The sequence below is a fragment of the Nyctereutes procyonoides genome, unplaced genomic scaffold (assembly GCF_905146905.1).
Source record: "Nyctereutes procyonoides isolate TBG_1078 unplaced genomic scaffold, NYPRO_anot_genome, whole genome shotgun sequence".
NCBI classification, from domain to species: domain Eukaryota; kingdom Metazoa; phylum Chordata; class Mammalia; order Carnivora; family Canidae; genus Nyctereutes; species Nyctereutes procyonoides.
In genome coordinates this window covers 4678667-4698598 of record NW_026575024.1, presented here as the reverse complement: position 1 = coordinate 4698598, position 19932 = coordinate 4678667, and the positions used below count along the sequence as shown (strand labels likewise).

General features: G+C 38.9%; 1 protein-coding gene across 2 annotated transcripts in view; it reads left to right on the top strand.

Moving 5' to 3' along the window:
• VAPB (VAMP associated protein B and C) overlaps positions 1-19932 on the top strand; it is a 51155-nt gene that overhangs the window by 17886 nt on the left and 13337 nt on the right. For both annotated transcript variants that reach the window (XM_055299861.1, XM_055299855.1), the window contains one exon: positions 9378-9530. In XM_055299861.1, the coding sequence (XP_055155836.1) occupies positions 9378-9530 (153 nt within the window). The remainder of the gene's footprint in view (positions 1-9377; positions 9531-19932) is intronic.

The following is a 19932-nucleotide window of genomic DNA, read 5'->3' as shown; positions in this document are numbered from 1 at the left end:
CCTCTCTCTCTCTCTATGTGACTATCATGAATAAATAAAAATTAAAAAAAAATAAAAGTAGTCATGGTATTTCTCTCTAGAGGGGTAAAGAAAGGCTTCTAGTCTTCACAGTTCTAATAAGACGGTCAAAATTTTAAGTTTGGGTTTTTGTCTTGAATTAGTGAGACCACTGCTACTTTCAACATGTTTTTAAATGATAATCTTGGTTTTCATAAATTATACAGGAATGGCTGTTGTTGGTAGGTATATTGATTTTTAGCAACTCCACAATTTGGGATTCCAGTATTTTTATACATCCAAGGCATTCTGGGTAAGAAGAAAATGATCTCAAACATTGCCTGGATCTGATGTAAACTGTAGGTAGCTTTTTTTTTTTTTTTTTTTTTTTTGTGGGGGAGAAAACTTACAGAAAAATACAGATAATATAATAAATACCCAAATACAGAATAACGAAATGTTAATAAGTTGTTATACTTGTTTTAAATCTTTCTTTAGAAGGTAAACTTTAGGAAGAATTTGAAGACATGTCTGCCCACTCATGCTCCTCTCTTCCTTACTCTCCAGAGGAGTTTAGTGTGACCTGCTTTCACTGTTGTCTCTATGACTTGATGTGCTTTCGTGGCGTGTCTCCTGTCAAAATACAGGTCTCCTTAATTATTCTCAATTGTTGTATAGTATTCCTTCATAAGAATGTAGCATATTTATTGTTAATGAGTTCTTTGTGTAGTCTGATTAATAATTGCTTATCTGTTAATGTAAGCTACAAAGAGCTTTCAGTTTCCTAAACTGTTCCTTGTTTCTAGTTGTTATGTCTTTTTTGGGTAGCTTTCCTGAGTTTGACCTTAGGCCTTCCACAGTACTTTTATCTATTGAATTCTTACACTGCAGTAGAGTGCCTTGTGGTCTAGCTTTCCCACCCGTGGAGTTGGTGGCCGATTGACTTTTATTTCTTTCTGCTCCAAAGGAGCTGGGAGACTAGTGAGTTGAATAAACAGCCTGAAAGGTTGGTAGAGTCTGTTTCAATCAAGCTGGCTTCTGGTGTTTCTTTGATGGTATCATCAGTGAGTATTTATGGTGTTGATTTCTCTTGCTCTAGTAATGGGTGTGATGTGTCTGTCTCCTGAGGATATTTTATTTACTTTATTAATTTAGAGTTACTTTATTAATTGAGAACACTTTGCATTCTAAGATTTCTTCAGGAAAGGGATGTGTATGCAGGGCTCTTTGTGTGTGGTTATTCCACAGTAAGAGCTACACAATTAAGCTTTCTGTTAAAATATTGGAATCCAATGTCTGCCATTAAAAACACATTGGTTGCAAAGCTTTATTTTTGTTTCTAAAGCATTGATTTAATGTGTGAGCTAACAATTCAATCAAGAAAATAGATTAAAAAAAACCAAACTTCTCCCAGTGTCCTTACTCTTGAATTCATAGTTATTTAAGAGCTCACCCTTTTTGGTTATCTGTTACTATGATACCTTCTTTTCATTTTTTTAGAAGGGTGCGACTTTAAACAAAATTATCTTAGAATAATAATGATGAAAGCATTATTGACTCAAGTGAACATTTTTAATACCTTCAACCTATATGTGAACAGCACGAATTTATCATGACTTCAGATCCCAGTTATGGAGTTGGCATCTGTTTATATGAAACATGCCAGGATCAGAGCTGAGTTGCCTCTAAAGAAGCCTGCTGTTCATTCACGCTGTACACACTTACTGAGCCCCTCTACTGCTTTGGGTTGACTGTTCTTGGCTGAGGACATCCAGTGATGAACAGGACCGACACAGCTTCCTCTCACATACAGGTTTATTCTAGGTGGGAAGCATTCAGGAAAGGAACATGTGAGCTGTCAGGTGATAGAAGTCCTGTGCTGAGGGTAGAAAGGGTGATAGTGCCGGGGAGGGGGCCAGCAGTAGACTCGAGCCTCCATTTACAGGGAGCCTGGTTGGGCATACAGGGGAGGCATGCATGAAGAGTAAAACCATTGCTTAAAATAGCTGGGATCATGGTGTGGCCATTCATTCATTCATTCAGAACATTTACTGCATATTTTACTCTGTCTGAAAGTATTCTAGACATTGATGATCAGTATTGAACAAGAGGGACAGAAATGTCTCTGTTTTCCTAGAGTTTCCATTTTGGAAGGGGAAGACTTACATAAACAAGGAAAAAAAATGTGAGGATTGGTGCACTGCAGATGGTTGGGGAAAGCAAGAGGCAGTAGGATACTCTAATGGGAATAGACTGCCAGCAGATAAATTTTAAAGACATCTGTAAGATATCCTACAGACTTTGCTTCATAGTGTCCATTTCTCCCCATTCCTGTATATTTTTCCCATGCACGAAGTCTGTTGTATTGAAAAGCATGATTTTATTGTCTTAACAAAATCCATCATCGGTCCTAGGGTTCTGGAGACAGATTATTACCTTCCCAGAAGGTAATCTTTTCAGAGTTGAAATGAAATATGGTAAGTTGTTTTTTTGGAAGGGTTGAAGAAAGGAGAGATACTGTACCTAAATTGTGTTTGCAAAAATATAAAGTAATACAGCTCTTTTTATGCAGAGTGAAAAAAAATAATTGTTGTGGAGCTAATAACTTTAAGTTTATATCTGGAAAGCTGAAACCTGATAGATTATATATCAATTTGGTATATAAGTTATTTGGTAACACATATAGTTTGAATTTCAAAGTATTGTAGCTACATTAGGAACATATTATAAAGGAAGGGTATGTATTTCTAGCACCAGGATTTCATGAACTCCAGAAAAAGGAAGAAAAGCAATTTCTTTGCAAAGCAAAGCATCATTCTTCATGTATACGTATATGTGTGTGTGCATATATACTTCATTCATTTTTGTGTACACATAAAATACATAAATATTTCACAATTAAAATTTAATATCAGAAGTGTTGGAAGTGCTATCAAAGCTGCATTAGTACAAAGTCCAAATACTTCTTTTCTCTCTCTCTCTCTTTTTTTTTTTTTTTTTTTGAAAAACAAAGAAACACTTTGTTTTTTAAAGCAGTTTCCAGTTCACAACAAAATTGAGCAGAAAGTACGGAGGGCTCCTGTATACCCCCGACTCCACATATGTACAGCCTTCCTCACTATCAGCTTCCAGCACCAGAGGGCCACATCTGTTAACACTGGCTAACCTACATCAATACATCATTATCACCCAGTTTGTAGTCTATGTTAGGGTCCGGCTGGGTGTTGCACATCCTATGGATTTTGACAAATATATATAATGACATGCATCGACCATTGTAGTATCATACAGAATAATTTCACTGCCCTAACAATCCTCTGTATTCCACCTATTTAGTCATTCTCCTCCCAACTTCTGGCAACCACTGATCCTTTTTAGTTTACATAGTTTTGCTTATTCTAGAATGATTCTATAATTGAAATCATACGGGATGTAGTCTTTTCAGATTGGCTTTTTTCACTTACTAATACACATTTAAGATTCCTCCATGTCTGAATTATGGCATGATAGCTCATTTTAGCACAGAATAATATTCCATTGTCTGGATGGACAAGTTTATCCATTCACTTACTGAAGGACAGCTTTGTTGCTTCCAAGTTTTGACAATTACGAAAAAGCTGCTATAAACATCAATGTGCAGATTTCTGGGTGGACGTGAATCTTTGACTCCTTTTAGTGAATACTAGGGTGTGCGATTGCTAGATTGTATGGCAGGAGTATGTTTAGTTGTTGTTGTTGTTTTTTAAGAAACAGCCAAACTCTGTTCCAAAATGGCTACGCCATTTTTTATTCCCATCAGGAAGGAATGAGAGCTCCTGCTGCCCTACATCCTGGCCAGTGTTTGATGATGTCAGTGTTTTAGATTTTGGCCCTTCTGATAAGTGTATGTTGGTATTTCACTGTTTAATTATTGTTTTAATTTGCAGTTTCCTAATGACATATGTTGAACATATTTTTCCATTTGTTTATCTTATTTTCCATCTGTCTATCTTCTTTGGTGAGGTATCTGTTCAGATCTTCCCATTTTTTGTGTTGTCCATTTACTTACTGAGTTTTAACAGTTCTTTGTATATTAGGATGACATTCCTTTATCAGATGTGTCTTCTGCAAATATTTCCTCCCAGTCTGTGGCCTATTTGTCTTCTCATTCTCCTGACAGTGCCGTTGCAAAGCAGACGTTTTTCACTTTAATGAAGTAGTGCTTGTCAATTATTTCTTTCATGGATGATGCCTTTGGTGGTGTCTCTGAAGAATCACTGCCAAACCCAAAGCCATATAGATTTTCTTCTGTGTTATCTTCTAGGAGTCTTACAGTTTCTTGTGTTTGAGGGGTGTGTGTGTGTGTGTGTGTTTATATTCATTCTAGTAAATTGAATTGTTGAGTAAAAATGAATGATATATTTATTCCTTAAAAAAATTCTGTCCTGTTGTTTACAGATGGGGTGTGGGGCGTAAGATGTGCTTGAGGTTACACAGGTAAGCAAGGCCGAGATGGAGTTTTGAGTTCACTTGGCAGTTTTCCCTCTTACTTTTACATCATTGGGACCTGAGCTCTTACTCTTTTGTAAAAATGGTATTTGCAGGGGCAGCCCCGGTGGCTCAGCGGTTTAGCGCTGCCTTCAGTCCAGGGCCTGATTCTGGAGACCTGGGATTGAGTCCCATGTGGGGCTCCCTGCATGGAGCCTGCTTCTCCCTCTGCCTGTGTCTCTGCCTCTCTCTCTTTCTCTTTCTCTTTCTCTTTCTCTTTCTCTTTCTCTTTCTCTTTCTCTCACTCTCTCTCTCTCTCATGAATAAACAAATGGAATCTTTTTTAAAAAAAAATGGTATTTGCATTTCCTGAAAGGAAGGCTGTCGTTGGTCTCTTTCTCTCTGGGTCTCTGAATGAACGAATGAACGATTGAATGATTACAGAAAAGAAATACAATACTTGTACTGTGCATAGATTGGTAAAATGTTTAAAGATTTAGTGGAATACTTTTTTTTTTTCTGAAAAATGTTCCTGTGTTTCCTGCTTGATAAGTTTATCCAGCCATTTTTGATGAAATTTTCAGTACTTGGAACCTGGCCTCTTACCGTTGAGAAGTTTGCTGGATTGTGATCTTCTTTCCTTGGCTTTTAAACCAGCATTTTATAATTCCAAGACTCCATGTTTGTAAGACTGAAAAATTAACTGTTCCTCCTTTCACCTTTAGTGCAATGCATATTTCTTCTGGTTTTGTAGTCTCTGTATTCTTTGCTTTCTAAGACAGGTGAGTTTCAGATCTTCTTACTGTCTGAAAATACACACTTCAGAATGACAGTAAGTCACGCCTTGGTGGAGAAAACAGTTTATACTGTGCTTAGCTTTATCTAAATTCCATTTAGAGCATGTCAAGGAGTCCATACTCAACTTAGTCCTTGGTATTCATGAGCATCTACAAACTCAAGAATTTTCACAGATGAGTATTTATGATATGGGGCATAAAGAATATTACTCAAATTGTTAAGAAAAATCAAAATGTTAAAGATTATTCCTAATTTGTCCCAAATCATATTGCTTCATTTTTTTGGCCTTCATTTCACATTTTAGATCCTTAGTTCCTAGTTTTGTATAAACATTATATGAAATAAGGAATAAAAAAATTGGAAAGAAAAATGATTAAAGTATGTGCTATGGTTCTAGAGGTACCAAATCATTTTTTCATTTCTTGGAGGAAAAAAGTCTAACTTTTGAAGGAGATTTCATTTGTAAAATTGACTCTATACTTTATAAGCAATGTTTAAATTCATTGGTGATAAATATGCATGTTGGTATAGTAAAATCCCATTTTTTACATAATGCTTTAATGGAAATGGCAGTTTTATGAAATGAAAGTGACTAGTAAAAATCTGAATGATGCTCATAAGCCTTTACATCATTTTTATTGAGGTTTTGTATATTCTAATTCATTAATACGGGGGAAAAGGAGATCACTAACATGGTTTATTTCCTATAATTACTCAAATCGAATATAATTTATTTTCAATAAAATTCTTAGAGTACATTGCCCAGGGTGGAGAGAAGAGGGCTGGCCTGTTTTTACAAAATGTCTGGTTTTTACTCAGACTTTGCTGTTTTAACAATGTTGTTCACTTGCTTATATTTTCAGTATAGTTCCCTCTAGATTTTTACAAATAACCTACATAATTGCAAGAAATCTCAAATGCTTAAAAAGTCCAGGATTGAATGTTAAGGGAGAAACCTGGGTTATTTATTTTATTCTACTTATTACTACAAATATTGTTTTTCTTTTAATAATTCAGACTACCTTTTATGTGATTCATAATGTGAAACATTACTTAAATTACCATGTAATAGATTAACTGGGGAAATTTCCAAAAACCACTTAGTGTTTACAGTTAAATTTGGTTTATTTTTGTGGAATACCTAGAAGAAAAGGTCAGTGTAAGGGATAACCAAATACTTAAATTTTGGTGCTCCCCTACCTCCAACTTCTTGAGGTAGGGCAAGGAAGAGGAGACACTACAATGAGTTGGAAACAGGTAAATATTCTTAATTTCATCATAGTGAAATCTTGCCAACAACTCTATTTTCTGCTCAGTATGCTTCAGACCACCTTATGAAAGTCTGTTTTTGTTTGGATGTGATTGTGGGCCATTATGGATTTTTGGCATTCTGATCTGAAGATGCTTCCATATTCTTGAGACAGAATTTTGTTGAAACTAATAACTTTTATATCCCTGCCCCCAGGCTTTATATTTGAAAGCTCACTCCTTTTCAGGTGTCTCTTTATGTAGACACAGTTTTGTCTGTTTTCTTCTTTGCCCCAGCATTGTGGAGCTACCTGAACTGGAGCTGCGTTTGCATGGAGTTGTTGGGATTGGCAGCTCTCATGTAAAGGCCAGAGAATGTGTATGTGTTTGGTGGTTATGCCCACATAGGTGTATGTGCTGTTTGTGCATGCGTGAGTGTGTGTGTGTGTGTGTGTGTGTGTGTGTTTGTAATTGCTCTCTTTGACCCCAGAAAATCAGAATTGTGTTTAGCTGTTCTTTTTTCCTTTTACCATTGGTGAAGTGATCTCCACTCTTAAGCAAGTAAAGAGACTTACTGGGGGATAAGTCAGATTGTGTGCTTTGTGGAAGGTGGAAAAGGGTGGAGTTATAGAGAGCTGCTGCCTCCATAATCCTTCAAACACTGTCTCAGCACCAAGTATCCTGTTTCTCCCTTGATGCCAAAAACTTGATACGAGGATGGAGCGTTGTCAGCATGTGGCTCTCCTTCATTATAGCTGAAAATCTTCTTAGGCCACAGGGCACCTGCTCTCTTGGGTAAGCTTTTGGTTCTCAGTAAGGAGTGGACTTGGAGTGTAGTGAGAAGGTTGTGATGGGTGTCAGTCGGTGAGATGCACTACCAAAGGTGCTTTTACCCATATCTGGCTACAACTGCACCTATAAAATGCCTGACTCCCAGAGGGCCAAACTCAGGGCTTATTGGAAAGGTAATCGGATGGAAACATTCTCTTCAGGTATTTCATTCTTGAAGGTGCCATTGCCCACGAAATGAGGATGAGTCTTGGTGTAAGTAACTCCAAACAGTAGATGACCCAGGAGTACAGTTGATTCTGCTATAATGCGACATACACATTCCTAAAAATCATCATACTATGTAAAATAATAGCACGATAAACAGGACTTAGAAGAGAGAGATGACATTAAGTGTAGACCATTCAAAAACTTTTTTGGTCGTGCACACACATGGATAGGAACCTAATCATGGTTTTACACACATTAAACGGGTTAGAAATACATATATATTCAATAAACATGGCACTTCACCTTGAAGAAGACATGAAGTTTGCTTGTGGAAGTGGCGTCGGAAGAGTTGTAGTTTGTAAGTCACTGTACAGTGGAGGAAGGCGGGCAGGTGGTGATATCAGGTGTGGGTGGGTGTGGCTGCTAACCCACAGGTGAGCTGAGGTAGCAAATAGGGGTTGAGTGTGTAGGGGTGTATTTTATGTGTTTCTAGTCAGCTTGGTCTAGCTGGATGCAGTTTTCTGTGTTCATGTAGCATTTCTTGCAGACAAAATCATGCATAAGCAAATGTGAAATTTGTTTTATGCTTAGATTGTCCCCCTAATATGCACATCAATCACATTGGAACAAATTCATGATTTCAGACTAAGCTTTGTGGCAGAACTGTCTGTAGTTTATTTGATTCTGGAACTGAGTCCTTTTGCTTTCTTCCTTTCCATCATTATTGATTTCTTAATTTATATTTAAGTTAAGCCCATATCAAATTGATTTTTTACACCCTGAGCACTTCTGAAGGAGAGAAAGCAGCTTGAGATTTTAATTTTACTACAGCTTATCCACCAGGTAGTTTCCTCCTTAGTGAATATCTTTGCCTGCCTGCCTCTCTCTCTCTCTCTCTCTCTCTCTGTCATCTGTCGTCTATCTAGATACACACACTGAGACCTTTACTAGATGCCAGGCACAGTGCCTAGAGATATAGAATGTATTCTGTATTCTGGAGATACAAAAACTGGTAAGATATCTCCCATATTAGTTACCTCAGGGGACAAGGAAAGCTTATTAACTTCCTCTTTATACATCTCTTATTGTTTGGCTTGTTTTAAGAAGCATGTTTTACTTTTTTAATTAAAAAATCTAATAAAGTAGAAAATGAATAAATAATAATAATAAAAAATACCTTCAGGGCACTGAGCTTTGTTTCAGTCTTCCCAGTAGCCTGTGTAGTTATAAAGCTGAACATGACGTTTCAGGTGTGGGCTGCCTAGCAGGACTCTGAATTTGCTGTAATTAATGCCATGGCAGCAACACTATTGTGGGGAATTTCTGTGTTTATAGACCATTTACACCTCAAAGTCATTCTTACATTTGCTGCCCTTGGCTCACTCTGCCTTTCATAATCGTGGAACCTAGTTTAGTCCTCCAGATTCTCCCTATTAGAGTTCATCTTACTGTAGAAATCAGTATTTAACATAGGTTAAGAACTGGTCTTGGATTCAGGCTGCCTGGAGATCCTAACTACCTATTACTAACTAGCATGAATACTTAGACAAGAAATGCATATTCCTGAGCCCATTTTCTCATCGGTAAAACCACAATAACCATAAAGTTGTGAGGTTTCAAGGAGAAACTAGATGTTAGAACACTTACCTAGATTGCCTGGTGGTGTGGTAAGAACATGGTGAATTTCAGAAGCTACTGCCAGCCATTAACCTCAGTTCCTTTCTCCCATCCAATGATAGTGCGCTAGTTCTGGATCTTGAATCTTCCCCTAACCATATACCCCATATTCCTTTCCCACCCTGGAGCATAGATCAGTCTTATAAATTTGTCTCATCAGATCTCCAATCAATCTCTGTCTCATTCCACAGGTCCCTTCACTGATGTCGTCACCACCAACCTAAAGCTTGGCAACCCAACAGACCGAAATGTGTGTTTTAAAGTGAAGACCACGGCACCACGTAGGTACTGCGTGAGGCCCAACAGTGGGATCATCGATGCAGGGGCCTCCATTAATGTATCTGGTAAGTCCTGAGATTGGAGGCCCACAGGGGTGGGCCAGAAGGTCCCCCGAAGCCAGTAGGGTTTCTTAAGTTTGAGTTTGCAATAGCAAAATAAGACCACAGACTTCTCCCTCAACCCTCCACTCTCTGATTAAAACACTTAGTGGGTCCCACTCCCCTGTTGGTTTTCCATAATTAATGCCTCTTTGGTTTCATGCTTACAGCCTTCTGCGCCTCAATAGTTAAAGTAAAATTAAAGTGGTAACTTCAGACTTTACTTCAGAATGAGTTTGGTTTTCACTCCCTTGAAATTAAATCTGCCCTTTGGCAATAAATAAAAAAGGGCTAAACAAACTTAATTTTACTTTGTGGGAGAACGCTAAATGGAGTTATTTTCTTATTTAAGCTAAATGGTTTCTGACATTAGGCTCGTGTCATTCCCAATGATTGGTAACTGCACTTTACTGATGGTGAAAAGCTTGGGGAGGTGAGGACTGAGGAGACTGGAATATATCCAAGGGCGAAAGTTTTGTGCGTGTCTGATGGGTTTTTCCCTTTCTGTCTGAGAATGCATATATTTTCCAAAGTCCAGCATTTGAAAAGATGCTGGTAAAGTGCCCAGATTGAGAATTGGATTTTAGAATTAAGGAGATGTAAGTGATGGGTTTGCGTTTAAATGTCTTATAGAAATGGAATAAACTTTCAGCTCATTAGAACTTCTGGATTCAGGATGCCTTTTGTATTTGTGGAGGAACTGTGGGGGAGTGTGTGTTTATCCTATAAAAATCAAGAGACTTTGTGTCACAGAGGGTTCTGCATCATTAGAAGCTCTACTACTCATTGAAATGGGTACCTGACTGGCTTTTTCCATGACAGTTTTTGATTGTGATGCATTTGGCTATTCATTTGACACCTAAAGGAAAATGATTCACCTCTTTGGAAAGATACAAGGTGTTTCATTATCTGATCATTTCTGCAAACTCTTATTCCCCACACCCATTGGTCTCTCTCATTATGGTGCTCCCACACCAACTATCCCCCTGTGTTCTTCTCTCTGAGGCTGCAAGACCTGATCTGGACTCTTGAATTGGGTTGTTATCCAGGAAGTCAGGAGGGTGAGAGCCAGATTTTATTGAGGGTCTCCTTTGTGCTGGGCCAGCACACACATTATCTTCTATAATTTCTGTTATTTGGCCTGTGAGGAATGCATCATTACCTGCCTTGTACTAAGAAAGAGACCTGTGGCTGTAGGCTCACAAAGCTAGCAAGTGACACAGCCAACATTGGATCACTGTGTCTGGCTCCAAAGCCCAGACTAAAGTGCAGTGTGCTGGGTAAGGAAGGGGTCCAAGGTGTTGGTATTTCTGTACCCCTTGGATTCATATGGTTTCAGTTTTTCTGCTGAAATCAAGGGCAGCTGAAATCTTTATTCTCCTCTTTTATTGACTTTTGTTTTTCCTCTTGATTTCTTTGCCCATATCAAATTTGAGCAAGGTTGTCAGTAGATGAGAATTACCAATTTTCACGGTAAATAAGAAGGCAGCAACATACTTTCTGAATAAAATAGCCTCCACAGGCAGTTGTACGGTGTAGGTGTGCTTTCCAGTATGAAATATAAATGTTTGTGGATCTCTTTTCAAAAAGATTCATCCCTCCCCCATCATAGGAATGTGGTTTTTTTTAAAGATTTTATTTATTCATTTACTTGAGAGAGAAAAAGCACTCAACCCAGGGGAGGGGAGGGTGAGAAAGAGAGAATCTCAAGCAGATTCCCCGCTGAGCACAGAACCTGATGTGGGGCTCAGTCTCACAACCCCAAGATCATGACCTGAGCTGAAACCAAGAATCAGATGTTTAACTGACTGAGCCACCCGTGTACCCCTATTTTAATTTTTTTTAATTAAAAAACTTTTTTGGAATGTTTTTTAAAGCATTACTCCAAGGCATTTGTTTTGATTTATATTTATTTAAAGAAGACCCAAGATTTTGTGGTGGCAGCCTTTCTTTGCAGATAAGAATGGAAGGTCTAGAGAATAGGTGTGATTATCTAGAGTCACATGGGTGATTAGTACTAGAGCTGGTACTTGAAACTAGCTTTGCTGCTGGTTCAGTGGCTCTTCTGTGATATGAAACTGCCTTAACAGTGTTAGGAAGTGACCCCACTAACAAATGAATGTAAAGTATAAAGTACCATGGTTCTCAAAATGTAATGTACTTGGGGGAAAGCAAATGAATAATAAAATACCCTGTGTCTACAGGCCTTATTCCTAGATGAAACAAAATTCTGTTTGTACATGAGAAAAGGCTCCTTTGTTTTTACTTGGTGTATATTTAATCTCACAGCTTCAGGTGCATTTGGGTGAAGCCAGATGTCATTGCATTTCTGGGACACCATCTCCAGTTAACAAAGGAGTCTGCAACCCATTTGTTGCAGCTTTGCATGCTGAGGGACCATTGTATAATTTATTAGACATTCATACTTTGGAGATTAAAAGCACTGGGCTTCTCTGAGGTCCTCTTAAAATGCAGCTATATGATGACATCTTCGTGAGTATGTAGAGTTTCTAGGTTCCTATGGAATAGAGAATATCCTCAGGACAAGAAAGATACCAGCAGACAGGCAGTGCAGATTTCCGAAAGGCCAGGTGTCCACATGGCCAAATTTGGCATCACCCAGTCTCCTCAAAGATCACTAGATTTGAGGTCTGGGAACCTGAATGGGAAACTTGGTTGTGCTGTTTAACCTGTTGGCTGATCTTTGGCTGATCCATCAATGTCTCTAGGTTCTAGTTTTCTCATTTATAAAATGGAAGGAATGGTATCTACCTCACGGAGTACTTCCCAGTGCTGTGTCAACTGAAAGCATAGCACAAAAGTGGAATTGTGTTTTTTTCTCACTAGCTTTGACAAAAACTGGGTAGTTTTTGTTGAACATGGATTGTATTATGTTTGAATTGCTTTTTTAGAAATAAATTAATTGCATACATTTTATTAATGGACTTTTGCTAATTTAAAGAAGAAATATGTATTTTTCTTTCTATAATATGCATTTGTTCTCTAGTGAAAAGCTACTAGTGAATTTTCAAATATAATCTATCAAAAGGTGGCCATCAAATCAACTTAAAATACTACCAGCATTGCCCTGTCTACCACAGATGTCACAGCATACCTGCAAAGGACATGCCTAGTACATTATTTCTCTCCCATTTCTGAAAACCCTTGGGATGTGCTACCTATTAGGGAAGGTTATAAATCATTCTTTGAGAGCAGGGGCAGGGAGGGAAAGAAGGAAGAGGGAGGAGGAGGAGATCCACCCACATAGCTGGCCAGACGGACTGAGGTTTTGAAGGCACACAAATCAGGTTAATATTGGGGGGAAAAGAGGAGAGACTTTGTAGCTATCAGATATCTTTCTGAGGCACCCTGTGACGCTCTTCTTAGCTTTCAGGTAAGTTTGATATTCGAGGGAGCTTACATTGTGTGTCCAAGGTCCAGACTCTGAGCTATCTTGTTATTTTCTCCGGAAGATGGCAGATTACTTACTGAGTTCTTAAAAATAACGACTCTGTTTTAAAAACTTAGGGGGGAAAAAACAAAAACAAAAAAACTTAGGTGGTAAACTGGGGTTGGAAACAGGCATAATCTAAACTTTGTGTTTGTAGGTGAAAAATGCATGGCTTTCCCAAAGGGGTGTTTTTGGGTCTGGTCACCTGGGTCTAGGATGGGAGTCCTTTCCTTTGTCCTTTATGTAGGTGCTCATCTCATCTCATCCGCCCAGTAGCCCCTTCTGTGGTCTCTGCCTATTGGATGAGCAGTGTAGTAGATGAAAGAGTGCTAAGCGCTTTCTGTTTGGATCCTTTGGCCCAAAATGCCATGGTTTTGGCCCTTGCTCCTTGATACACACCATCTACTAGAGATGGTTTTGAATTATTCAAATCTGGACCTCAGCAAAATAGCTACACTTAAATGGAGATTGGGGAAGAGGAGATTGGATTTTTCCCCCCTGAGATTTTAAATGCAAGGAAAATAGAACTTTTTGAATTAATGAATTGTTTGAAGCAGTGGGGGGTCTCCCCATTTGTTCTAGCTTTACAAAATTAAATCTATTTTCTGAACTGTCTGGTGGGAAAATATTTTTAAGGTAGATAATTTCTGAAAATGTCTTTGTGGTAAGCTGTTAGCGGTTGTGGATTTTTTTTTAATACTGCAGTTTAATAATGAGGGAGTTTTCCATTAATATTCCAAACCATGTTTGCCAGCGGATACAGCAGGTGAAGTGGTAAAATTATGGGCCCATCAAAAATACTTATGCTTCCTGTAATATGATATTAAGTTTAATATTTTTATAACCTTCACTGAATTCTAATTTCACTAAAGTAGCAAGCATGCTTCCATTTGCAGTTCAATTATGCACATTGGTTGCCTTTGTACCAAGCAAATTAGAAATGCAAAATATCTGTGTGTGGGGGGGCATTGGAAAGAGTCATTAAAGATACCAATATTTAGGTACAGATACACTTTACTAAGTGAATCCTGGGAATTGAAAATGGATCAAAGACAAACAACCACAAATCTAGTAGAGTCTGAATCAGTATTTTGAATTAAAATTCAAAGAATTAAGGCGCATTGTTCACTCCTGAGATGCAACTCTTTCCAGCACTCCTTTCAATCACATGTTAAAGCATAAAGTTCTTCCAGTAAAATCCTGAGGACAGAGAATGCATATCAGCAACTCTTCTTGGATGGAAACATTGGTCAATTAAAGTAATTGGGTAGTATTGCAATTGATAATTAATCCTTTTAAGATTTTGCTGACTCAGTTTAATGGAGCTGCTTGCCTGTTCTGGACCAGTCAGCCTTGGGCTGCAGCTTTTAGGTGATTAGCACCAGCGTATAAATGCACTGCCCTTAGAGAAAGAAGCCAGGCATTCATCTGTCAAGTGCTGATAGCAGGAGCTAAATTTGGGGGGTTTAGGCATCTTAACAGTAACATTCTTCTTTGTTTGATCATTTGCTTTGGAAGTCTCTGATAAGTGAAACCTTTTTATAAATGGTTTTTATGAACCAAGTTTATTCTTCTCAGACAAGAACAATTCACATTCATACTTAAAAGATACCTTTAATCTTAAAACCAGATAGATGAGAGATTTTGTTTTTTTTACAAAGAAATTAACAAAAATTCAGCCTAATTATATTTCTTAAGATTTTTTAAAAGTTTACTGTGATATTTAAGTTTATTAAGAAGAATCCCGTGTTTTACTTTCTAGGAGTATGAAACTATTCTTTACATCTTCAAAAATCATGATCAAGAGGACTTCTCAGTACTGAGTCTACCTCACTGAGGATGGAAAGTACATACAGCTTTGGAGCAGCCAGGAGTTCTGTTCTTTTCACTCATAGTTTCTTGCATATTTAAACACTTGAGCTCTTCATCTCAACTCTCTTATTTACTCTTTATTATTATTTTAAAGATTTTATTTTTAAGTAATCTCTACACCCAACATGGGGTTTGATCTCACAACCCTAAGTTCAAGAGCTGCACACTCCACCAACAGAGTCAGCCAGGGGCCCCTGTTCTTAGACTGTTAGCCTTGTCCTGCTGTCTAACCCGTCACAGGCCAGAATGAAGTCAAAGGGCTTTGGGATGTAGCCACATTGAAGGACTGGACAGGAATATCACAAAAAGCAAGTAGGGAAGAGAGTTCAGAAATAACAGCAGGGATATGGAATTACTCCGTATTCTACTTGATCAATCCCAAGAGCCATGTCTTGTAGGTCTTTCTAAGACAGTATATAATGGGTATTCATAATCCCAAGAGTCAATCAAGAAAAGGCTATATTGTATTCAGGAGACAGGGAGGTATGTTGGAGTTTTTAAAAAGATGTATGTTTTAAAAGATATAAAAAGAGTGAATGAGGCCTGTTTTTTGGTCAGTACTTTGCATCTGGCACATTTCATCCTCCAGTGACACTGAGGGTACATTTGTACTCGTCTCTGCACAAATAAATCATCCAGACAATGAGGAGTTTGTTATCTAAGATGGGCTATACTGAATTGGAAAGTCCTATAGAGAACACAAAGACAATTCAATGTTAACTTATATATAAGTAGATAAAATTATTTACCTGCTAGACTCATGGTTCTATCCATGGGGGCCTGAAAAGGTAGAGTCTCAGAAAGCAGTTATGTTTTCAACATTTTGAGAATCCTAAAGGAAGTAATAAGTTTACTCATGATAAGGATACACAGTCTACAATGCTGAGTTGCTTTGCTTTAGGCTAGGATTATTTCACCTCTTTGTAGTAATACTGATCTTTTAAGCTGATCAAGCTCTAGCTTGTTTCTGATTAGCTTAAAATGTGGAGAAGTAACTATATTACTACACCATAAATGCAGTTTGATAGAGAATAACCTTTTGGTATACAGGCGGTATAAAAGGAGAATGAGGGGATAGTTGTGATGGGAAGATTGGAAACCACTGTCTGAACCCATGGTTGGGAGGGTGAGTGGCCCCAGGATGTAGAATAGAAGGGAGGCCAGACGGTTGAGAGTTAAAGAGGGCTTCCTCTCTTTGTGCTGCCCCAAGGAGATTTCTGGAGGGAGCATGGTTCAGGAGTGCTTTGAATGTTGGAAGGGAAGAAGGTACACACTTGTTAACCAATGAGAAACTAGTACCCAGAATATGAGATCTCAAAACGTGAATTCCTGGTCTTAGTCAAATTGGGTGGAAGGGCAAACATGGGAAGGAGCTTAAGCATGTTAGTGTCAGCAGTGTCCAGTAGCAGAGTAAGGTCCCAAAGAAGAACAAGGGTGTGAGACAGCATTCTGGTGGGGGCCGTAGTGTTAGGTGATATATTGAACATGCGTTCTCCAGGTCTCTGGGCTGGCAGCATCAGTATTATGTTAGAAATACATTTTCTCAGCCTCACTCCAGATCCGTTGAATCAGAAACTCTGGAGGTGGGGGTCCCACCATCTGTGTTTTAACAAGAACTCCAGGTGAGTCTGATGGCATGCTGAACCTTGAGACTCCCCTCATTACCAAGTCAGATTAGTGGCTTAAATTCTGGAAGACTGGTATATTGAGATGTCAGTAGGGTGTGCCAGGTGGGACCAACATGATAAGAAGACACTTTGCTAATGACAACACCCTGAGTGTGGGGGTGTGGCCAACATAATGTGTGTACCTGTTGTTGGGCCATACTGAGTGTTGAGGAGACTGGAAAGGGTCTACCTAATTGTCTTTTACTTGGGAAATAGAGTTTTTTTGTAGGAGGGTTTTGGTCTGAGGAATATGGAGATGGTGAATAGGGTGTGTAGGGGAGATTAAATTGACAGGGGTTATAGGAGCTGTGCAGAGGGATTTGATGGGAGAGATGCTGGGAGGAAGAGGGAAGATCTCTTAGTCGGTGAAACATGTCAATGGGGGCCTGAGCTGTGATTGTGGTAAAGTACAACGAGGAGGGAGACAACTCAAAGGTAAGATACTGAGATTAAAACAAATAATAAAGCATGTTCTGTGGTGCCTGTGAGACTTTCATTCATTTGCTCTGTTCAGATTATGATGCAGATGAAAGTGATATGTAACTTGCTTGGGTTCTCCTAGGAAGCTGTTGTGCTGCGTTTAATGAGGTCATCATTTCTCTGAGGGGTGTGTGTATCTGTGTGTGTTTAGTAGCATATATTCTGCGTATCTTCTCTTGTGAAGAAAGTCTGATCTTACTGACCCACTGTTTTATGAGCCCCGAAGGCCCTTTCCTAACAGGATCCCACTTTTGCAGTCTGTGACACAGTGGACATTGTATCACAAAGCGTTAATGTTGGTGAAGGGTGAGGAGCGGTCTCCTGGTAACCGACTTCTTTTTAATGTAGTATCAGCAGATACATTTTAAAAGTAGGATAGATGGTTCGTTTAAGAGGGTTTTATCATCAGTGTCTCTGATATTCAAGTGAAATAAATTAAGTTAATGGGAAGCTCTTTTATAGCCTGTCATGGAAAAAAGTACATAATTTCTGTCACAATTTGCATGTATGGAGCTGAAGGAACAAACGATTAACAACATTTATTCTGTCATGTTCTCATAAAGCTCCAGCTAATAGGGTATAGCAAATTGAATTGGACATGAGATGATAGTAGCTGAGAAATACAAACTTTTCAACATGAGTTGGGGGCAGTGTTAGGATGTGGTTAGTGAGACACAGAAAGGCTTTATGAAGGTTCTCAGGGTCTGGGTGGCCACTTGACTTCCTCGTCCTTGCTTGCCAGCCGGGCACCCCTAAGGAGACGAGAGCTGGTGGGCAACCAGCACTTCTTTCCCACTTGCTGCTGCAGGTGGAAGGAGAGTGGGGGTACTGGGGCCAGGGCTGCCGCCCCCTTACCCCCAGAGCTTCCTGGAGGTTCACCAGCAGGCCACAGTTTTTCACGCCCAGTTCCACATTTTCACTTCACCAGCCTCATGCTTGTTTGTATTTCACAAGTCGCTGCCACCAGTGTTCTTGTAAGGTGATTTGATTGCTGCCAGTACCCACTTGGTGATTTTACATTCTTGTTGAACTTGAAAGTGATGCCTTCTAGCGGTTTTTCCAGATCTGTGCTGTGGCAGCTTGGTAGGTTGGATGCTCTCTAGGCCTGGAGTGTGTGCTCATGATGTCTGTGACATCCAGTGGTGGCAGTGGATTCAGCACCCACTCTTCTGCAGAGGTGGAGCAATCAGCTGCCTGGTGGTTTGGTTAGAGGAGACAGGGAGCCCCAGCCCCTTCCTGTAGTGGATACATATGGTGCCTGTGTGGACACTTCTGTCTCCACCCAGGGCCTGGATGCCCGCTGGGACTCGCATGGCTTGGTTTATGAAGTTGCTTTCACTTTTATTTATCTATTTATTTTAGATAATTTCTTTTTAAGTAATCTCTATACCCAACATGGACGTCCAACCCGGAGATCAAGAGTCGCATGCTCCCCTGACTGAGCCATTCAGGCACCCTAGTTGCTTTCTCTTTTAAACTGCACTTTCTCCTAAGAGGCACTGAAAGACCTACCAGTCCTTTACTTGAATTACTTAACCAGGTTATTTTCCCCCTGGAAGGGCATGTGAGGCAGCTTGTTAGAATAACAGGGCTCAGCCTTTTGGTCTCGGGACCCCTTTACACTCCTTGAAATTGAAGATCCAAAGAGCCTTTTCATTTGGGGTTTGTATCAATATTTATCATGGTGTAAGTTAAACTGAGAAATTTAAAGTGTATTAATTAACTTCAGGAACGCTAATAAGTCAATTACATGCTAACAGTGACATTTTTAATGAAAAGTAACTTCAGAAATTCAGTGAGAAGATTGGCATTATTTGACATGTTTTGCAGATCTCTTTAATATCTGGCTTAACAGAAGACAAGGCTGGATTCTCACACCTGCTTTTACATTTATTTAGTTTGTTACAATGTGTTCTTTTGGTGAATGTATATGAAGGAAAACCATTTTTGTCACACTTACATAGTTGGGAAAGGAAAGAGTGTTTTCACTAACCTTTTCAGATCACTGTGGATATCGTACTTTGATACTACACCAAAACTTGACAAGTGGCATTTTTCTTAAAGTTCAGGTCTATGTGGAACCTTGAAACCATGACAATGAACTATTTGAACTTTGTTTCACTAAAATGCATTGGTCTCTCTTGCACTTTGAATGGATTTTGTAATACTCTTTGTTAACTGAGTTATGCAGGTCTTCTAAATGTTGACATATTTCTTGACACAATATCAAAAAGTCACTGATATCATCAGAAAAGTCTTCAAGTGTTTGAGAAACTGAACTCTTGATGTCAGAAGTTTTTCAAAAGTCTCATTTTGGGAGAAAGCTGGATTTTATCATTTGCAGCAACTACTATAAGTTGTTTTCCTTGAGTGAAGTTCACTCATTTTTGAGCAGATATCTGCCATATATATACTCAGGTCTGAATAACCATTGTTTTTCTGTTGATTGTTTTTTCAAGTAACTGGTCTTCCATGAGAAAGCCTCTGGTTCAGCTCACAACCCAAACAGTGGTATAGCCACTTTTCCTGAGAGCAGAGTGCTTCACATGTACTTGCATTTCCTTGTAAGATGTGTTGTCAAGGGTTGAAGTTGAGTAAATTAGTCATTTTTATTGCTTCCTTCAGGATATTATTAAGTGAAAACAGCCTTTTAAAAAATGTTGCAAGTGTGGCAATGCCTGACACAAAGACTCTGCTGTGTGGGTGCTGTTGCCTGGCTTTTTTTTTTTTTTTTTTTTTTAAAAAGAGGCGCTGGCAATTTTACTCTTCCACTTTGCACCAGCCATCCCTGCAGAGCTCAGCACTGGCAGAAGGTCAGAACGTCTTGGTGTTATCACGACCATGCTGTTAGACTGTGTATGGATCACTTGGTTTGGGGACCCTTGGGGTTCTCTGGATA